At 37.6% G+C, this 19,160-nt stretch overlaps 1 protein-coding gene across 1 annotated transcript in view; it reads left to right on the forward strand.

The window, feature by feature from the left end:
- DIAPH3 (diaphanous related formin 3) overlaps positions 1-19,160 on the forward strand; it is a 531,965-nt gene that overhangs the window by 104,095 nt on the left and 408,710 nt on the right. The window contains exon 5 of the mRNA XM_070408978.1: positions 16,305-16,435. Within this exon, the coding sequence (XP_070265079.1) occupies positions 16,305-16,435 (131 nt within the window). The remainder of the gene's footprint in view (positions 1-16,304; positions 16,436-19,160) is intronic.

The raw sequence follows: 19,160 nt of genomic DNA on the forward strand, positions 1-19,160 counted from the left end.
CCCCCCGCCCTTGACAAACCACTACCCTCCCTTACCCCCCAGTGTCTTATGTCCATTAGTTATGCTTATATGCATGCATACAAGTCCTTCGGTTGATCTCTTACTCCCCTCCCTCCTGCCCCCCAACTCTCTCTGGCCTTCCCACTGCAGTTTGACAATCAGTTTGAGGCAGCTCTGCCTCTGTATCTATTATTGTTCAAAAGTTTGTAATGGTCTTTATTATCCATGAATGAGTGAGATCATGTGGTATTTTTCCTTCATTGACTGGCTTGTTTCACTTAGCATAATGCTCTCCAGTTCCATCCATGATGTTGCAAATGGTAGGAGTTCCTTCTTTTTAACAGCAGCATAGTATTCCATCGTGTAGATGTACCACAGTTTTCTAATCCATTCATCTACTGATGGGCACTTAGGCTGTTTCCAGATCTTAGCTATGGTGAATTGTGCTGCTATGAACATCTGGGTGCATATATCCTTTCTGATAGGTGTTTCTGGTTTCTTGGGATATATTCCTAGTAGTGGGATCACAGGGTCAAATGGGAGTTCCATTTCCAATTTTTTGAGGAACCTCCATACTGCCTTCCATAGTGGCTGCACCAGTCTGCATTCCCACCAGCAGTTATACTCTTGAAAGAATGAGTATAAATTAATTGTTTTAACCAATTGCCCTAATGTGGTTTTGATTTGTTAGATTTCTTAAATGTTTTGAGTTCCTGTTTTCTGGAATGTGTATAAGGTGAGCCTAATATTTATTCTATTGCCAAGCAATTTTTAATATGGTAGGAGTCATAAAAGGTAGAAATATGTTAATGAAGCCAGTTAGAAATAATTGAAGTACCATAGGAGAAATAAACTTGAAGTGGTAATTTGGAGGTCAGAATTACCTTCTGCTGAGGTGATTAGAAAAGGTTTCAATGGGAAGGTGGCATTGAGTAAGAATGTAGGACAGGTAGAATTTAAACATTTGGAGGTAGGGATGTGGATGTATAAACTGTAGGAATCATACCAGCAAAGATGTATGTAGGTGGGAAAACCATGATGTGTGTGAGTGGTTGGGAAGTTGTTCATTTTTTCTGTAGTGAAGTTGTCATGAAAGAGAACAGTAGGATATGAGGTTGAAAAGGTAGGTTTGGGAAAAAAAATGAATATTAAGTATTATGAGAAGTGTGGGATGGTTAGAACGAGGCTCCTTTGTGTCTGTTAACAGGAGAAATGATTCTCATGTATTTTGTCTCTTAAGTGCATTGGAGATAGGACATGTCAGGGTTTCCTTCAACACACTTTTGTGATCAACTCTAGTAACTCTTCCCAGCTGTTTCTTTCTGTTTCTTTTTCTTTTTTTAAAGGTTATAATAGAACTGAGAAGATGAATTCTTTCTTACAAGTTCACCTGGACTGGCCTTGTCTCTAACCTTATAAGCTGCCTCAGAGGCTCATGTTTCTGTCTTCTTACTGTTGCTACTTCTTGTACTTTATTTCCAATTCTGAAGTGACTTTCTGCTATCTGTGGGTTAAAGTTTACTTCCCCGAGTATGAGGCAGGAGCCTTCCACGTATTTTGTGTTTCTCTTCTCCACACTCCCTACACCACCTGTAATGTCATCACGTAGTTCCTAAAATATACTAGCTCTTTCATCTCACTCTGTTATTTATTTCCCACTTCCCATCCTGTAAGACCTGGTTCTAAATCAAGGAAGCTTTCCCTGATTACCTTGGCGACAGATGGGACATCCTCCCTCTGCTCACTAAGAATGAATTTGTATCCAGGCTCCTCCATCTTGTAACTGTTTAGATGGTCTTTCCCATCTGATGGTGAGTACCTTAAGGGCAGAATTTTCTCGTGTGTGTGTGTGTGTGTGTGTGTGTGTGTGTGTGTGTGTTTGTGTTTGAATCCTCATCTGAGAATATGTTTATTTTTTTTTTTTAGAGAGAGAAACATGATGTGAGAAACATTGACTGGTTGCCTTTTTTTAAAAAATATATTTTATTGATTTTTTACAGAGAGGAAGGGAGAGAGATAGAGAGTTAGAAACATCGATGAGAGAGAAACATCGATCAGCTGCCTCCTGCACATCTCCTACTGGGGATGTGCCCGCAACCCAGGTACATGCCCTTGACCGGAACCGAACCCGGGACCCTTCAGTCCGCAGGTCGACGCTCCATCCACTGAGCCAAACCAATTTCGGCTGACTGGTTGCCTTTTTATTTTTTTCCACATATACTTAATTCTCTTTTAAAAAAATTTAAATTCTTTATTGTTTAAAGTATTACATTTGTCTCCTTCTCCCCTCCCCCCCCATTGACCTCTCCCCAGCCACTCCCACCCCCCAGCACGTGCCCTCATCCTCTGTCTGTGTCCATTGGTTTTGCTTATTTGTATGCATACAAGTCCTTTGGTTGATCTCTTACCGCTTCTTCCCACCCTCCCCTGTCTTCCCTTTGAAGTTTGACAGTCTATTGGATGCTTTTGTGTTTCTGGATCTATTTTGGTTCATCATATTCCACAAATGAGTGAGATCATGTGATATTTATCTTTATCTGACTGGCTTATTTCGCTTAGCATAATGCTCTCCAGGTCCATCCATGCTGTTGCAAATGGTAAGAGTTCTTTCTTTTTTTATAGCAGCGTAGTATTCCATTGTGTAGATGTACCACAGTTTTTTAATCCACTCATTTGCTGATGGGCACTTAGGCTGTTTCCAAATCTTAGCTATGGTGAATTGTGCTGATATGAACATAGGAGTGCATATGTCCTTTCTGATTGGTGTTTCTGATTTCTTGGGATATATTCCTAGAAGTGGGATTACTGGGTCAAACAGAAGTTTCATTTTTAATTTTTTGAGGAAAACTCCATGCTGTTTTCCACAGTGGCTGTACCAGTCTGCATTCCCACCAGCAGTGCACAAGGGTTCCTTTTCCTCCACATCCTCGCCAGCACTTGTCCTTTGTAGATTTGTTGATGATAGCTCTTCTGACAGGTGTGAGATGGTACTGCATTGTTGTTTTGATTTGCATCTGCCTGATAATTAGTGACTTTGAGCATGTTTTCATATGTCTCTTGGCCTTCTGTTTGTCCTCTTTTGAAAAGTATCTATTTAGGTCCTTTGCCCATTTTTTGATTGGATTGTTTATCTTTCATTTGTTAAGTTGTGTGAGTTCCCTATAGGTTTTGGAGATTAACCCCTTGTTGGATATAACGTTGGTAAATATGTTCTCCCGTGCAGTGGGCTTTCTTGTTGTTTTGATGATGGTTTCTTTTGCTATGCAGAAGCCTTTTATTTTGATGTAGTCCCATTTGTTTATTTTCTCCTTAGTTTTCATTCTCCTATTTATTTTTTTTACCCATACTTAGGTGTTAATGTTATTTATATGAAGGATAATCTGAAGTATATTGGTGGCTTTTTTACTGTTTTATATTTTTGAGCTTTTTATTAACATAAACAGATTAGATTTGTAGCCTAGCATGTGTATACAAAGATGCATCATAAGTAGTTTTCTTCCATAAATCAAGAAAAAGAAAGATTCGGAAAGTGTAGATTGGCTTACACTGTAAATGCAACAGTGACACTTGAAAGTACTACTTAGAATTGTGGAGGCAAATAATTTTGCAATTACCTGGAGGGGCTGAAAAACAAATTGCCTAATTTTAAAGACTGGAACATCTGGTGTTTTCTTACCGACCCCCAGACCCCAACCCACTTTTTTTTTCCTACTCTTTTCTCCATTTTTGCTGAATGTCCAATGAAATTTTATTGTGGATTTATTTTTACATAAACATAATCAACATAATAAAGTAGATAGTGAACCAGTGACTAAAAGCATCAGCACATTTTTTCCTGCCTGTTCAGATCTGCCGAATAAATCTTTATTTTTAATTGAACCATCAAAGAGACGCTGGCAAATTAGAACATACATGTTTAGTTAATCAGCACCCGCCCCCCACCAACACACACTTTTTTTTTTTTAATTTTAAAGTGTAATTTGTTGTTTAAATGGAACTAAACATTTTAAATCTTCACCTAAGGATATTTTTTTTCATTGCTTTTTAATTTTTTAATCTCTCCTTTGTTTTATTCCCATTGACCCCCTCTACCCTGCACCTGCCTCGGCCAGGCCTTCACCACACTATTGTCTGTGTCCATTCAATTATGCTTATATTAAAAAAAACACACACACAAAACAAACTTCAGGAAAGCAAAATCTAGCAGGCATATATAGGGGTGTAGGAAACTTAGTCTTTAAGAAAAATGTCTGTCAAATAAAGAAATAGGCAAATAATATATTGACCTCCCATGTATCCATCACTAACATTCAACAAGTTATCAGTTTATGATCAATTTTATTTGTCTATATCTCCTCTCAATACTTCATTGCTTTTCAGAGAGAATGGAAGGGAGGGAAGGAGGGAAGGAGGGAAGGAGGGAGAGGGAGAGGGAGAGGGAGAACATCAGTGTGAGAGAGACATCAGTTGATTGCTTTCTCCTTGTGCCCCAACCGGGGTCGGGAAAACCTGCTACCCAGGGGCATGCCCTTTACTGGAAATTGAACCCATGACCCTTTGGTTTGCAGGCTGTCGCTCTAACCACTGAGAAAACTGGCCAGGGTTGGAACTAACATTTTAAAAGTTATACTAAAGATGCTAAATAAAACAAATGGCATTTTTTGACACAGTATAATTTTCCCCTTTTGATTTCATTTTTTTTTAGCAAGGAAATATATAATGTTATCTTGTATAAAATATTTTAAATGGCATGTTTTAAAACCTAAATTAAAGATTTAAAAGAAATTCAACTTGAATGTACTTGTCTAACCTTAGAAATAGTATAAAGCATAAAAAATTAGTAAATTTGAAAGTTGTTAAATATTTTAACTTAAATTTATATAATAAAGTTGAAAAATCTTTAATATAGCACTAAATAAGCTATTACAGAATGAACACACCCATGTAACCGGTCCCCAGCAGGAGAAATAAGGTGGTGCCAGCCAGCTTGAATGTCCCCATCACGACACTTCCTCTTCCGCAAGATAACTGCTGTCCTGACTTCTAGCACTCAAATTAATTATTTTCTGTGTTATAAATGGTTTTGGAAACGTTTTTATTATGGTAAAATTTACATAATATAAAATCCATCATATTAACCATTTTGAAGTATACAGTTCATTGGCATTTATCTTCCCAACATCTAGTTCCAGAACATTTTCATTAACACTACAGGAAAAGCTGTGATTTTTTAACCAGTCACTCCATCCCACCCTCCTGAACCCTGGTAGGTTTGGCCAATAGAAACCCCTTCAAATTGCTTCCTTTGTTCTTGGGCATATTGCATATCCTATTATGCTTTGAGCACTTCCTTACTATGTTGTATAGGATTTCCCAGGATCATTGTGTGCTGTCCTAGCCCCAGCCATGGAATCAGCCCTTTCTCCAAGGAAAGTCCCTTTGAGTGGGGACTGCTCTTTAGAACCAATTTCTGGTTGCTAGATTATGGGGAGTTAGGATATATGTATATATATGTGTGTATATATTGTGTGAATATTGTATATATGTGGACATACATGTGCATATATAAAACCTGCGTATCAATATATAGAAAACACATATGTATATATACACACCCATCTTATATCTAGTGTTTTTGTCTTTTTTATTTCTGTTTTTTAAGAAACATTCCATTGGATGCTTAGAAGCACATTTTCTTTTTAAAAAAGTATGTATTTATTTTTCTTTTAAATTTTTTTTAGAGAGAGATAAAGAAAAAGAAACAAACATCAGTTTGTTGTAACACGTATTTATGCATTAATTGGTTGATTCTTATATGTGCCCTGCCTGGGGATTGAATCTGCAACCTTAGTGTGTGGGGAGGATGCTCTAACCAGTTGAGTCACCTGGCCAGGGCTTTTTTCCTGTCTTTAGCTATCTATCCATATCTTCTACCTCTCAGAATAGCCACCTCCCCCTTTTCTCCCCAAACCAGAAGTTTTTTCTGATATCTTTAATTTTCATATTCTGGTTCATTTCTGACATTGTTACTTATTTGAAATACAGTTAGGTTTATTTGATTTGGATTTATTTCATTTTAGGATTTTTTTCCCATCATTCTTGATTTTGTATTTTTCTTTTTGATTATATGAAATATCTAGTTCCAAAAGTCAAAACTATACAAAAATCCCTGGCCCATGTATTTCAGTGGTTACAGTGTTGTCCCGTGCACTGAAGGGTTGTGAGTTTGATTCCCAGTCAGGGCGTGATGCAATGGATCAATGTTTCTCTCTCACATGGATGCCCCTCCCTCCCTCCCTCCCTCCCTCCCTCCCTCCCTCTAAAAAACAAACCTACAAACAAAAACACTACCAAAAACTTCACAAAGGGTATATTCAGAGAATTGTCACTCATCCTCATTTCTTGTTCTACTCTTTCATCTTCACCATGTTCCCATCCACCCCTTGAAAGGTATGCAATCTCATCAGTGTCACATTTTTTATCATCATATTTCTTTCTCCATTGTTTCGTACAAATAAAAAAAATTGTATTTTCTCATTTTTCTTTCATAAATGCAAGGTAATATACTATATTCTTTTGTGATGTTTTCACTTCAAAATATATTCTAAAAACCATGCTATATTAATATAGAGATATCTCATTCTTATAACTTCGTGATACACTTGATGCAATGTGCTCATGCGTGTGACTCACCATTGTTTATTCAGCTGCTAGTCTCTGGCTTTGGGTAAAAGCAGTTGACTGTTAACTATTATGGTATTTCACTGTTAAGGCTTGAAAGCTAAAATACCACCTCAGTTCTGGTCATGGTAAGCAGGTAGAAGTTTTATAACACCAGGATATTGAATTCAGCAGTTGAAGCATCCCTTCTTAAATACATAAAACAGTGTAATTTTTCAAGTGTCTTATTGAAGGCAATGAGCCAATGCAGGAAAGCTTTCCTGTGACCAGAAGGGAAGTTAATGTGAATTTGGTAGTATGTTGTGAATATAGTGAAAAAGCCTAAATGTAGAAATTTCTTTGTTATTTTAAGTTAATTTCTAAGTGTCTAAAATAGTGTTCTGTCAATCATTTTTTATTCCTTTAGAGATACTTTAGAAACTGAAAGAAGAACAGCATATTTTCTATATCATATTTCTTTGTAATAATAATGTACTTGGTAATTCTAAACTTTAGCGTATGTTATTTTTAATGTACTTTAAAAGCAGCCTCCAAAATTATAGCCAGAGTTCTTGCTACATAATGGTGCTCATTAAATGTTTATGAAAAAAAGTTATGAGTAACTCTTTAAGGGAACTCTTTGCTAAACTTTATTTTGTTTCTACAGCACTTCACATCACTCATAGCTCCTAGTATGAGTTTGCATTATATCATCTCTGAGTAACAAATTTTATTGGCAATGGAGATCTGTTAGGGTTGTAAATGTTCTGAAAAGAAATAATTTGTATTGCAATGACAGCTTAGTGTTTCTGTTGATCAGTGACACGAGAGATACTAGAAATCATTTGAAAAATGTGAGGAAATTGTTGCAATGCATTTTAATAGCAATATACATGATAGTAATTTAGATTATAATTACTCCCTTGGCAGCAACTGTGCTTACTCTTTTTGTACAGTGCTGACTCTGATGTTTTCTTAAAATATTGTCATTATCAATGCAAACTATATCTTTAAATAGTCTCTGTATTTTGTATCATTCATCTTAACAAGTCTCATCACCTAAATAATAGGTACCAAGAATTTAGGAATTATAATACTATAAAGAAACTAAGACAGTTCATTTATAGTTACTGACATAAATTAAAACCTATAGACATAGAGAGAGACACATACACCCATGGGAGAGTGCACACAGACTCATAACTATGAGAACTTAGGCTTTTTGAATGTTTTGGCTTTATGTTGATGGAATCTTTGTTTTCTGTAGTTGATGAGCTAAAAATTACAAACTAAATGTTATGGAGAAGAATCTTGAGTCTAGTAATTAACTTCATACAAAATTTACTTGTAGTTTCAACCTGTTCTCCCAATCCCCAATATTTAAAACTTTAAATCTCTAGAAGCTATATAGTTTGGGTCTTTATGTTAAATTCATAAAGAAAATCAGCACTTTTTCCTTTAATTATTTAATTGTCATATTGATTTATTGATGGAAAATCAGCAGTTTTTTAAATTATTTTTTCTTTTTTTTCTTTATTGATTAAGATATTACATATGTGTCCTTATCCCCCCGCCCCCTCCCCCCCCCAACTCATGCCCTCACCCCCCTGTTGTCTGTGTCCATTGGTTAGGCTTATATGCATGCATACAAGTCCTTTGGTTGATCTTTCCCCCTTATCCCCCCGCCCCCCCACCTTCCCTCTGAGGTTTGACGGTCTGATCGATGCTTCTCTGTCTCTGGGTCTGTTTTTATTCATCAGTTTATGTTGTTCATTATATTCCACAAATGAGTGAGATCATGTGATATTTATCTTTCTCTGACTGGCTTAGAAAAATCAGCAACTTTAGAGTGTGATTAAAAGACTACACTTTGCCTGCAGTTGAGGATGTTGATGGTAAATTGTGGTATAGGCTTTTCAGGAGAAACAAGATTTGATTTAATGTGTGGAATAAATACTTATAGTGATCTGATTAATGCTTAAGAATATAATTTCTGATTTCTGCGCTGTGTCAAATAATCTAGGCATACTTTTGCCTAAAGCAGCTGCCATATGTTTGATACTTTATTAGGCACTAAAAGATTGCTATCTTGACCCACACTGACATTATACTGTGTCAGTGTCTGCAGAGAATGCAGACTTTTTAGATTTAGCTTTCTACTTATATTATTTTAAAAATCATGTTATCATTTAATTGTGAATTCTCCATGGTTGTATAGAAATCATTTAATTATTTAAAAAAAGAAAGAAAATCAGTTCTTCAGAGTTTTCCACTGGTAACTTGAGGTATGGTATATTTTTAATTTGTCATAAAATGGTATTTGGCATTACTCTGCAAACAAATAAATAAGATAAAACAGTAAAGATACATACACCGAATAATTCTTACACCTGAACTGATATGACATTGAAGGCATTGAGGCAGGGATTGAAGAATTCGTTCTAAGAAGGATCAAAGGAAATGGTAACTAATTACCTTTACTGAAATAATGTTTGGTTTTAGAGAAATAGAAATGGTAAGGGAAATCCTATATTATAAAGATGTAAAATGCAAATGGTCGTTACGTAGTGAGTGCCGCATAACGACCAGATCATGGATCAGCAGGAGGGTGGGGCATTGAGCTACAAGCAGATGGTGGAGAGCTACAGGAGGGGGCAGGGCAGCAAGCTATGCCGGGGGTGGGGGGGGTGGGGAGACTGGGGGGCGGAGGGAGCTACAGGAGGGCAGCAGCGAGCTACTGGCTACAAGCGGGTGGTAGAGAGCTACAGGAGGGGGCAGGGCAGCAAGCTAAGAGGGGGAGGAGGGGTGGGGGCAGAGGGGTTGGGGAAGCTTCAGGAGGGCAGGGCAGCGGGTGGAGAGCTACTGGAGGGTGGCAGCGAGTTACTGGTGCACTGATTCGTGCGCAGGGCTACTAGTAAGTAATAAAGCGAGTGTTATGTTTTATACCTTAGAATATATTTAATAAAGATTCTGACAAGAATAATGTATGTACTTTCTGTTCTGCATTCAATGTTTTAGAATAAAGTTTACTAAGAGATTAAAAAAGATTTAAAAATTATGTTGGATAAATACCCTTCTAATTTTCATGATGTCAGGCAGACATCCTTATCTCAGTAATGTGTTTGATATCACAGGTGATAAAGCTTTCTAAGCATTTTCATGTTTATGGCTAATGGACTTGTAGATATGAGCTTCCTTCCCTTCTCTCCTCCTACTTCCCACTTCCTTTGAAGTTATGTAAAATGAAAGAAACATAAGAGCTGTGCTTAAAAGGAATATTTTGTGTAACATAATATTTTCTCCCTCAATTTCCTTTCTTTTATACCTGTATTTTGATAGTAATATAATAAAAGGGGGCGGGAATTGTGCTGAAAGCAAATTTCCCAATTATTTGGTCTGTTTTCTATGTCTTTAATTTGAACTATTTTCTTCTGATTAAGCATTTGTTTTTTTCAGAATTGTTTTTTAAACGTTGTTTCTTGTTTTAATCCTCAGTCTTTGTATACTTTCCATTTTATTATAACCTCATTCATTCATTGAATGCCAAGCATTTTACAGTGATGAGTTAGGCGGAGGCAGACATGCCCTAGTAGTTGCATTCTAGGGGAGAGGAAGGCCTCACATACAGAGGTGCTGGCGTTTGCTGACAGGCTTCTTACTTCTAGGAGACGTGGCTACCCAGCTCATTGCTTTTCTTCCTGTCACTACCACTGCCATAGTTTATTTCCTTCACTTTATCACTCCCAGTGAGTTTTGTTTTTCCACCTAATCTCAACCACTCCTTATCTTGGATAGTAAAATACAAACGTCCTTTCCTACTTACTTAATATTCCCACTTTAAGAATTCTATAACCCTTTTAGAATGGCTAGTTCATTTGATGCTGGTGTAATAACCTGGTTGTTACAAATAATATAGGCATGCCATTTACACAGCTGTCCGAAAAGCTGCATTTAACATTCCCAGGTCTGTTCTCCCATGATTGATAGGGGAAGGGACTGGCTAAGGCAGTTTAGACGCATGTCCAGTAAGGTCTGAGTGACATGGGAAAATGCTTGCCTGTCAATCATACCCGGAAACAGGTAATTGGGCATGGCCACTGCAAACTCGAGAAGCCTGACTATATAAACTTCCAAACAAGGAAGTTTGCTGTCTCTTGGCTCCAGGGCACTGTGCACCTGTGACTCCTGTTGCAGGGGCACGCTCCCCTGTGCCACATGGCGCACGGCCATGTTGGACTCCACACACGGACGAATAGACTTTAAACTGGCCTGAATGCTGAACTGTACCCAGCTGCAACATGAGACGGAAGCTCTGGACATTGGCCTTGTTTCTGGTTCTGCTGAACTCCCAGCTGCCTCCCTTTCAGGACTGCCTTGGAGGAAATGGGACATTGGAGACTGAGGAATGTAACTCTACGCCAATAAAATCTTCCACATACCATCTACCCATGGGAGCTTCTGAAAATGCTTCTTTCAGCTGTGCCCCAAGAACCTCCACCTCATTCCCACCAGTGACCGGGGAGTTTAATTCTTCAGAAACACATGACTCTATGATTTTTTATATTTAGTGTCTCCTCACCCTCACAATGCCTTTACTTCTCTCCTTATGAACCTTAGGCACACAGTCCTTTGTTCTCTTGCATGAACCTTCGGTTTACTTGTCTCTTTATATAAACTCTGCCCTTGGTTAAACTTCCCATCTCCTTTCCATTTGCACCTCAGCACAGCATGCATTTAGGAGGAAGCATGTAGCCACACTGACTGGTGGTTCCCTAATGACCACAGTTGACCAACATGCTCATAATACATACCTTAACAGATATCAGACCTTGTCATTTTCTGAAAATGATTTCATATCTTCACATACTTCTAGTTCTGCATTTTTACTGTCAGCAGATTTTATTACTGCTTCTATCACTGAACATTTAGGAAGGAGACCTGCCATACCTCACTTCCTAATCACCAGATTTAACACTCGACCTGAATCTGTTCCCTTTGATTCTGTTTTTGCTCTTCCTATAGTGATACACTTTTCCTGCAACTGTGTAAGGTCAATCTTTTCTCTTATATGGTAGGTCACTTTCTCTGTCATCTACTCAATTTTTTTTTTTTGTTCACTTGTTTGCTTTTTTGCATCTATAACTACCCTCTACATCAGGGGTCCTCAAACTACGGCCCGTGGGCCACATGCAAATACAAATATTGTATTTGTTCCCGTTTTGTTTTTTACTTCAAAATAAGATATGTACAGTGTGCATAGGAATTTGTTCATAGTTTTTTTTTAAACTATAGTCCAGCCCTCCAACGGTCTGAGGGACAGTGAACTGGCCCCCTACTTAAAAAGTTTGAGGACCCCTGCTCTACATCATCAATTTCTTCCCTTTTGCTTGGTCATTCATTCCCATCAGCATACAAACATGGTTTAATCCCCTCCCCCAGTAACACCACAGCTACTGCCCCAATTTTTGCTCCTTTCTTACAGAAAATTTCTTCAGAGTGGTACATCTTTTTCTTGCTTTCCCCCATAAAGTTCTGATCAGGCTTATCTCCAATCCACCTGCCAAACTGATATTGACAAGGTCATGGTGATTAGTAGATGGTGACACCATTCATTTATTTGTTGAGACCAAAAGCTTTGGCATCATCTTTCAATTCTTTTTCTTTCACATGTCACATCCAAACTATCAGCAACTCTTGTCTGATCCAACTTCATGTTGAGTAACTCTCTGTCTTCCATCACAGGCATCTTATACCTGGCTACTGTCAACTCGTGAGCAAACAATATGCTAGCCTTCTTATTGGCCTTCTTGTTTCATGTTTTTTCATTTATGTTTGTTGCCACACAGGACTTAGAATAATAATAATAATAATAACAATAAAAGAGCTTATTAGATCTTTTCTCTGCTCAGTACCCTCCAATAGTTTTTCACACACTCAGAATAAAGCCTAAAGTACTCACTGTGGTTTGTAAGACCATATCAGTGGTTTACAAACTTTTTCTTAAATGGTCAAGATCATAAACATTTTAGGCTTTGTATATCCATAGAGCCTCAGTTGCTGCTGCTTTGTCTTCCCCCTCCCTTTTTTCCTGCGCCTCCTGTTCTGTCTTTATAAGCTTCTTAAAATGTAAAAAGTATGCTTAGCTCAAGAGTCATGCAAAAACACTTGGCACTCAGACTGTAATTTTTCCATCCTGTCTCCTCTTTTGTCTGTCTTTGTCATCTATAACTCTGTCATGCTCACAGGGATTCAAGTGTGTCTTCTTGCTCTCCTTTGAATATACCATTCCTGCCTTAGGGCTTTGCGTTTGCTTTGAATATCCATTTCCCAGATTTCCCATGTCCCCTCCTCTTTACTCGGGTCTCTGCTCAAATGTTATTTTTTACAAAAATGTCACTAGCTCAAACTGGTAACTTTAATTAATTAATTAATTTTAATTCTTATATGAGGATTTTTCCCCCATTGCTTTTCTCAGAGAGAGTGGAAAGAAGGGAGAGAGGAGGAGGAAGAGAAGGAGGAGGGGGAAGAGGAAGAGGAGAGAGAAACATCGATGTGAGAGAGACACATGGACTGGTTGCCTCACACTAGTGCCCTGGGGGTGGGAGCGAACCCGCAACCCAGGTACCTGCCCTTGACCGGGAATTGAACCCATGACCCTTCGGTGTGTGGGGTGATGCTCTAACCCAGTGATGGCGAACCTATGACACGCATGTCAGAGGGGACACTCGAACTCATTTTTTTGGTTGATTTTTCTTTGTTAAATGGCATTTAAATATATAAAATAAATATCAAAAATATAAATCTTTGTTTTACTATGGTTGCAAATATCAAAAAACTTCCATATGTGACACGGCACCAGAGTTAAGTTAGGATTTTTCAAAATGCTGACACACCGAGCTAAAAGGTTCGCCATCACTGCTCTAACCATTAAGCACACCAGCCAGGGCTCAAACTCGTAACTTTTTTTTAAAGTTTTTTTTAAATTTATTTTTATTGCTTAAAGTATTACAAAGAATATTACATATGTCTCCTTTTTTTCCCCCCTCTTGACAATCCCCTGGCCTCCCCTACCCCCTAGTGTCTTATGTCCATTGGTTATGCTTATATGCATGCATACAAGTCCTGTTAACCACCTCCCCCCCCGCCCCCCCAGTCCCCCAGCCCTCACCAGCCTTCTGGCTGTAGTTTGACAGTCTGTTCGTGGCTGCTCTGCCTCTGTTTCTATTTTTGTTCATCAGTTTATAATGGTCCTTATTATCCATAAATTAGTGAGATCATGTGGTATTTTTCTTTCATTGACTGGCTTATTTCACTTAGCATAATGTTCTCCAGTTCCATCCATGCTGTTGCAAATGGTAAGAATTCCTTCCTTTTTACAGCAGCATAGTATTCCATTGTGTAGATGTACCATAGTTTTCTAATCCATTCATCTGCTGATGAGCAGGCACTTAGGCTGTTTCCAGATCTTCGCTATGGTAAATTGTGCTGCTGTGAACATAGGGATGCATATATCCTTTTTGATTGGTGTTTCTGGTTTCTTGGGATATATTCCTAGAAATGGGATCACTGGGTCAATCGTAACTTTTAAATAGCTACATTCCCTATCACTCTCTTTCTTTCATTTTCCCATTCAAGTAGATGGCACCATATTTTGGCTTAGACTAAAAACCTAGAAGTCATCTTTGACTTTTTTTTTTTACCTCTGTATCTATATCATGTAAACAAGATCTGACACATGGTAGACATTCAACATATCCTTTAAATAATAAATGTAAAAGTTATTTTAATACAGAGTGGTGAGCCTTTTGAACAAAAAGAATCCATTGAGGCGAGGGCTCAGTTTATGTGGCTCATAAACGGCTTGTCCTGGGAAGTTAGTCTCAGCCCAGATCTAACTGGTACCTAGGAGTAGGCCTGTGCAAGGATGGGGCTGTGATGGTGAGGTCTTGGTAAGAGGCAGGAACCTCAGGTGACAAAGCAGAAGCCTTTAGGCAATTTATTGCCTAATAAATTGTTCAAGCTAGAAAAACTTTATATAACTGAAATAAAGAAGTATTTTTTTAGCCAATGAGTTTAGTCCATTTTTATCAGTGTTTATTGGAAAAATCTACTTGTTGCCCACTTAAAATGTCCACCTTTAATCCCATGCTCTAATCAAACACACCAAAAATTAACATCTCTGCTTCCATGTCTTGAAATAAAATGTAAAATGGTCCTACAGAAAAAATTGACAGGTTGGTTTTGGTCTTTTATATAAATGGTGGAACCATACTATGCATTTTTTTGTTTGACTTCTTTAACTCAACATATTTTTTTGGATTCATTTATTTTGTTGCATTATCAGTAGTGAAATTTTGTTGTTGTGTAGTATTCCATTGTATGGACATAACCAAACTTGTTAATGAATACTTACTTGGGTTGTTTCCAGTCTTTGGCTATTATGAATAAAACTGTTCTGAACATTGTATGGATATATTTATTTACCCCTCCTACTTAACACCTAGTTGTGCAGTTGCTGAGTCCTATAGTCCGTGTATATTTAGTTTTAAAAGAAACAGTTAAAACTCTTCTGCGGAGTGGCAATACCATGTTATATCTCCACCAGTCATGTAGGAGGCTCCAGATGCTTCACACCCTCACCAGTGTAGGGAGTCTATAGTGTTATTTTACTTGTTTTAGTCTGCATTTCCCTCCTGATAAATGATTGTGGGCATCATTTCATGTGATTATTGGCCATTCATATATCTTCTTTTGTGATTGGACTATTTGTGTTATTACTATTGATTTATAGGGGTTTGTTAAATATTCTGAATACTAATTCTTTATGAGAGATATTTATCATCGAGAGAGGCAGGCTGCCATTGGCCCTGAGTGTCACTGTATGTTTTTTCTGGTTATTCCAGGAACTAGAGGCTTGAATGCTCTTTACCCAGGCCATTTCTCAGGGTTGCATTTACAGTGTGTAGCCTTAGAAGTGAAGTTATATTTGTCTATGGATAGTGAGCAGGCTTGTTACTGCTCACTATAAAAGTGGTGAATCCCCAGAGCTCAGTGTTCTTCCCTGTGACGCAATCCACGGCATGTGAAGGCATCCATCACCTCTGGGGACTCTGCATCATCCCTGTGGGAGTGGGTGGGTTGGGGAATGAATATATGCATAGTAAAGTGTTTGACTCTCCCTTAGGATTCTTGTGTTTTCTGTCAGCATCCATGAAACAGGAGCAGGCAGGCTAACTTAGCTTGTATGTAGGATAAAATCTCAGGTTTTTGTGTTGTTTGGGATATTCATTTTAATAGGGTCATTCTTATATTAGTTTTGTTATTTGAGTGCGCCTAAAATATATTACTATATTTTAAAATACTCTTTATGATATGCATTTATTGTTTTTCATATTTTTTATTTGAAAAGTAGTTATTTTAATTTGCAGATGTTTTGATATTATGTTACTATCTTTTATGGCTACCATGGATTATGAATTTATGGATTTATGGGCGCAGGTAAAGGAATCATCCTCGCAAAGTAATATTTATCCGAATAGTTGTGTGCAGCCATTAATATGAAAGGTGGAGCTAATGAAATTGTTATTTTAATGGCTAATCTTTACACAATATGAATTACATTTTTTTTTTGACTTATTTTACAGGGAAGTCTTAAGAGGAATCGGCAGACCTCACCTCAGGAATTCATTCATGAACTAAAAATGGGGCCTGCAGACGAGAGACTTGTAACGTGCCTGGAGTCACTTCGAGTTTCTTTGACTAGTAATCCTGTGAGGTAATTCCTATATCTGATCATCATGGGGCATGTTACTAAATTAATCAGTTGTTATAAATCTGTCATTTTTACCTAATACTTCTATAATTAGTAGCCAGTATAGCGCAATAACTACTTAAGGTAAAAATTGAATGCATAATATTTCTGTGTGTGAAGAAATTTAGTTTCAATTGTACTTTTGTATTTATTACTGAGTAATACATAGCCATGGTCTTTTAAAAAACTCACTTTTTTCCCCTTAGAATTTTTAAAAACCTAACCTATTTTTTTCAAAGAGAACAGTGATGATTAGAAACTACTAATCTATTGTGATTGAGTTTCATTCTGAATTTTGGTATTGCATATGAATTGGCTCTTCTTGTTTGACATAGCAAGAAGTACCACGGATTTTTTTTTTCTTTCATTTTTTTGGAAATGGCCGTGTTAGGATAGTGTGATTTAGCAAATAAAATCTGAATGTTTCATATGCTTATACTAAAATAGTTGATTTTCTGAAATACAGATTTAACTATCTGGCATCATTACTATAGGGTATTTTGGGGTTGATTGGGGAGATCTAAATCAATTTTTAGACTCTTTAGTTGAGCATATTCTTAAACATTTTCAAGCAGAAGTTGTTATAAAATATCTGAGCAGTAATATAATTAGAATTTCACAGCTCCAAGTGCCTAAGGTAGATCAGTTTTGACTTCATTCTATGTCAGTGCTTATTTCTTCATAACAATGTACCTGCATGTGTGTACATGATGAGGGTGTGTGTGTATACATTCATGTATATTCCAAGGGCTAGAATGACAAACTATGACTGATTGTTAATATGTAAAAGAATCTCTGTGATATCCTACTTTTTGCAGACATTTCTGTAGTTAGGCTACCATATGAAAAAGTTCTTGACTTTTCCTACTACAAGTATTTCAGTACAGTACAAGTATTTAAAACAGAGGGGCCCTGCCTGCTAAGTCATGAAAATGAGTGAGGTTTAACTAAGGAGTGTGAACAGTGAACAAAAAATCTTTACTTACTTCAACTTTATTTTTTCATATTTTGCCACTTCCAATCTGTTTTCTACACTGAAAACTAATAGTGGGCAAGAGACCAGGGACTTCATATATTTTATTTACCTCTCTTTATTAGACCATGCTTACCATATGAAAAGTGCTCAGTAAAGATTTGTGGATTGAAACAATGAGGTTTGATTTTAGCCTGCTTACATCTCACCTTTCCTAATGATAGAAACTAAGTTGAATTAGGCTTTTATTTACAGGCATAGTCATACATGAAGAGCCCTAGCTTCTAACGTTTTCTGTACCTGTAAAATTTATTCATTTAACAAATAATCATTGAGCACCTGCTACTTTTCTAGTACTATATTAGGTGTGGAACTTGAGAAAATTAAATTAGGAAGAGGGTATTTTGGGGTTGATTGGGGAGATATACTCATTTCTCAGTTTATCTGGCAGCCACTGGGCACTGGAGATATTCATGGCTTTTCAACATAATTAAAAGTAGACTTTACCTTTTCTTGTTCATCTTCATCTTTTGAGTAGGTGAATATGATAGCAAAAGAACAACTGAGAGGGTTTTATGTATAAATTCATGCACATTGTAATAGATACAATTATTTTTGTGATTTTACCTAAAAACACTGGGAAACAATGCTACATATCTCTTGCATTTGAACTTCCCTCCCCTCCATCAAACACTTAGAGAAATATTTCCCCAAGAATGGCCAGTTCTAGAATATCTTATATAATAAAAGGCTAATATGCAAATAGACCGAATGGCAGAACGACTGGTTGCTATGACTTGCACTGACTACCGGGGAGCAGATGCTCAATGCAGGAGGTACCCCCTGGTGGTCAGTGCACCAGAAGCCGGGCTCACAGCTGGTGAGTTCAGTGGTGGTGGCAGGAGCCTCTCCCGCCTCTGTGGCAGCACTAATGGTGTCCAACTGACGGCTTAGGGGGAGTGGGCCTAAACTGTCAGTTGGACATCCCTCGAGGGCTCCCAAGCGCGCTGTGAGAGGGCGCAGGTTGGACTGAGGGACACCCCCCCCACTCCCCAGTGCATGAATTTCATGCACCGGGCCTCTAGTATTATTAGGAATCCACAAGTGATGTAGATATTTCCTAAGTAGTCTTTTTAATAGAAAGGAATAGCAAATCCTATTGGATAATTTTTTTCTGAAATCATAGCACTTTATGGAGACAGAAAATTGAGAAGATACTTGAGAATATTTCTGTGTCTATTGCTCTGATTAGAAGAATGACTTAGCTGGACATGTACAACTGAAATTATGCCTATCAGACCTTTGTACTTTGCTATCAGTTATGTATCTGTTGATAAAGTTATTGTTTTTTTTTTTGTTGTTGTTGTTAATCCTCACCTGAGGATATTTTTTCCATTGATATTTAGACAGAGTGGAAGGGAGAGGGAGAGACAGAGAAACATCGATGTGAGAGAAACATATCCATTGGTTGCCTCCTGCACATGCCAACCGGGGCGCAGATCAAGTCTGCAACCAAGGTACATGTCTTTGACCAGGATCGAGCCTGGGACGCTTTAGTTCCTGGGCCGAAGCTCTAATCACTGAGAAAAACAGGCTAGGGCAAAGTCAGTTTTTCTTATTTTCTCTTATATGTACAGTATGTGAGTAAATTCCAAGAGAGAAGTAGTTCTAATTTTTATAAGCTTTTGAGATCATGTTTTGACCTATGGTATTACT

This window comes from Myotis yumanensis, unplaced genomic scaffold, assembly GCF_028538775.1.
Source record: "Myotis yumanensis isolate MYYU_CA2020_CCGP unplaced genomic scaffold, mMyoYum1.0.hap1 SCAF_3, whole genome shotgun sequence".
In the NCBI taxonomy this organism is placed as follows: Eukaryota; Metazoa; Chordata; class Mammalia; order Chiroptera; family Vespertilionidae; genus Myotis; species Myotis yumanensis.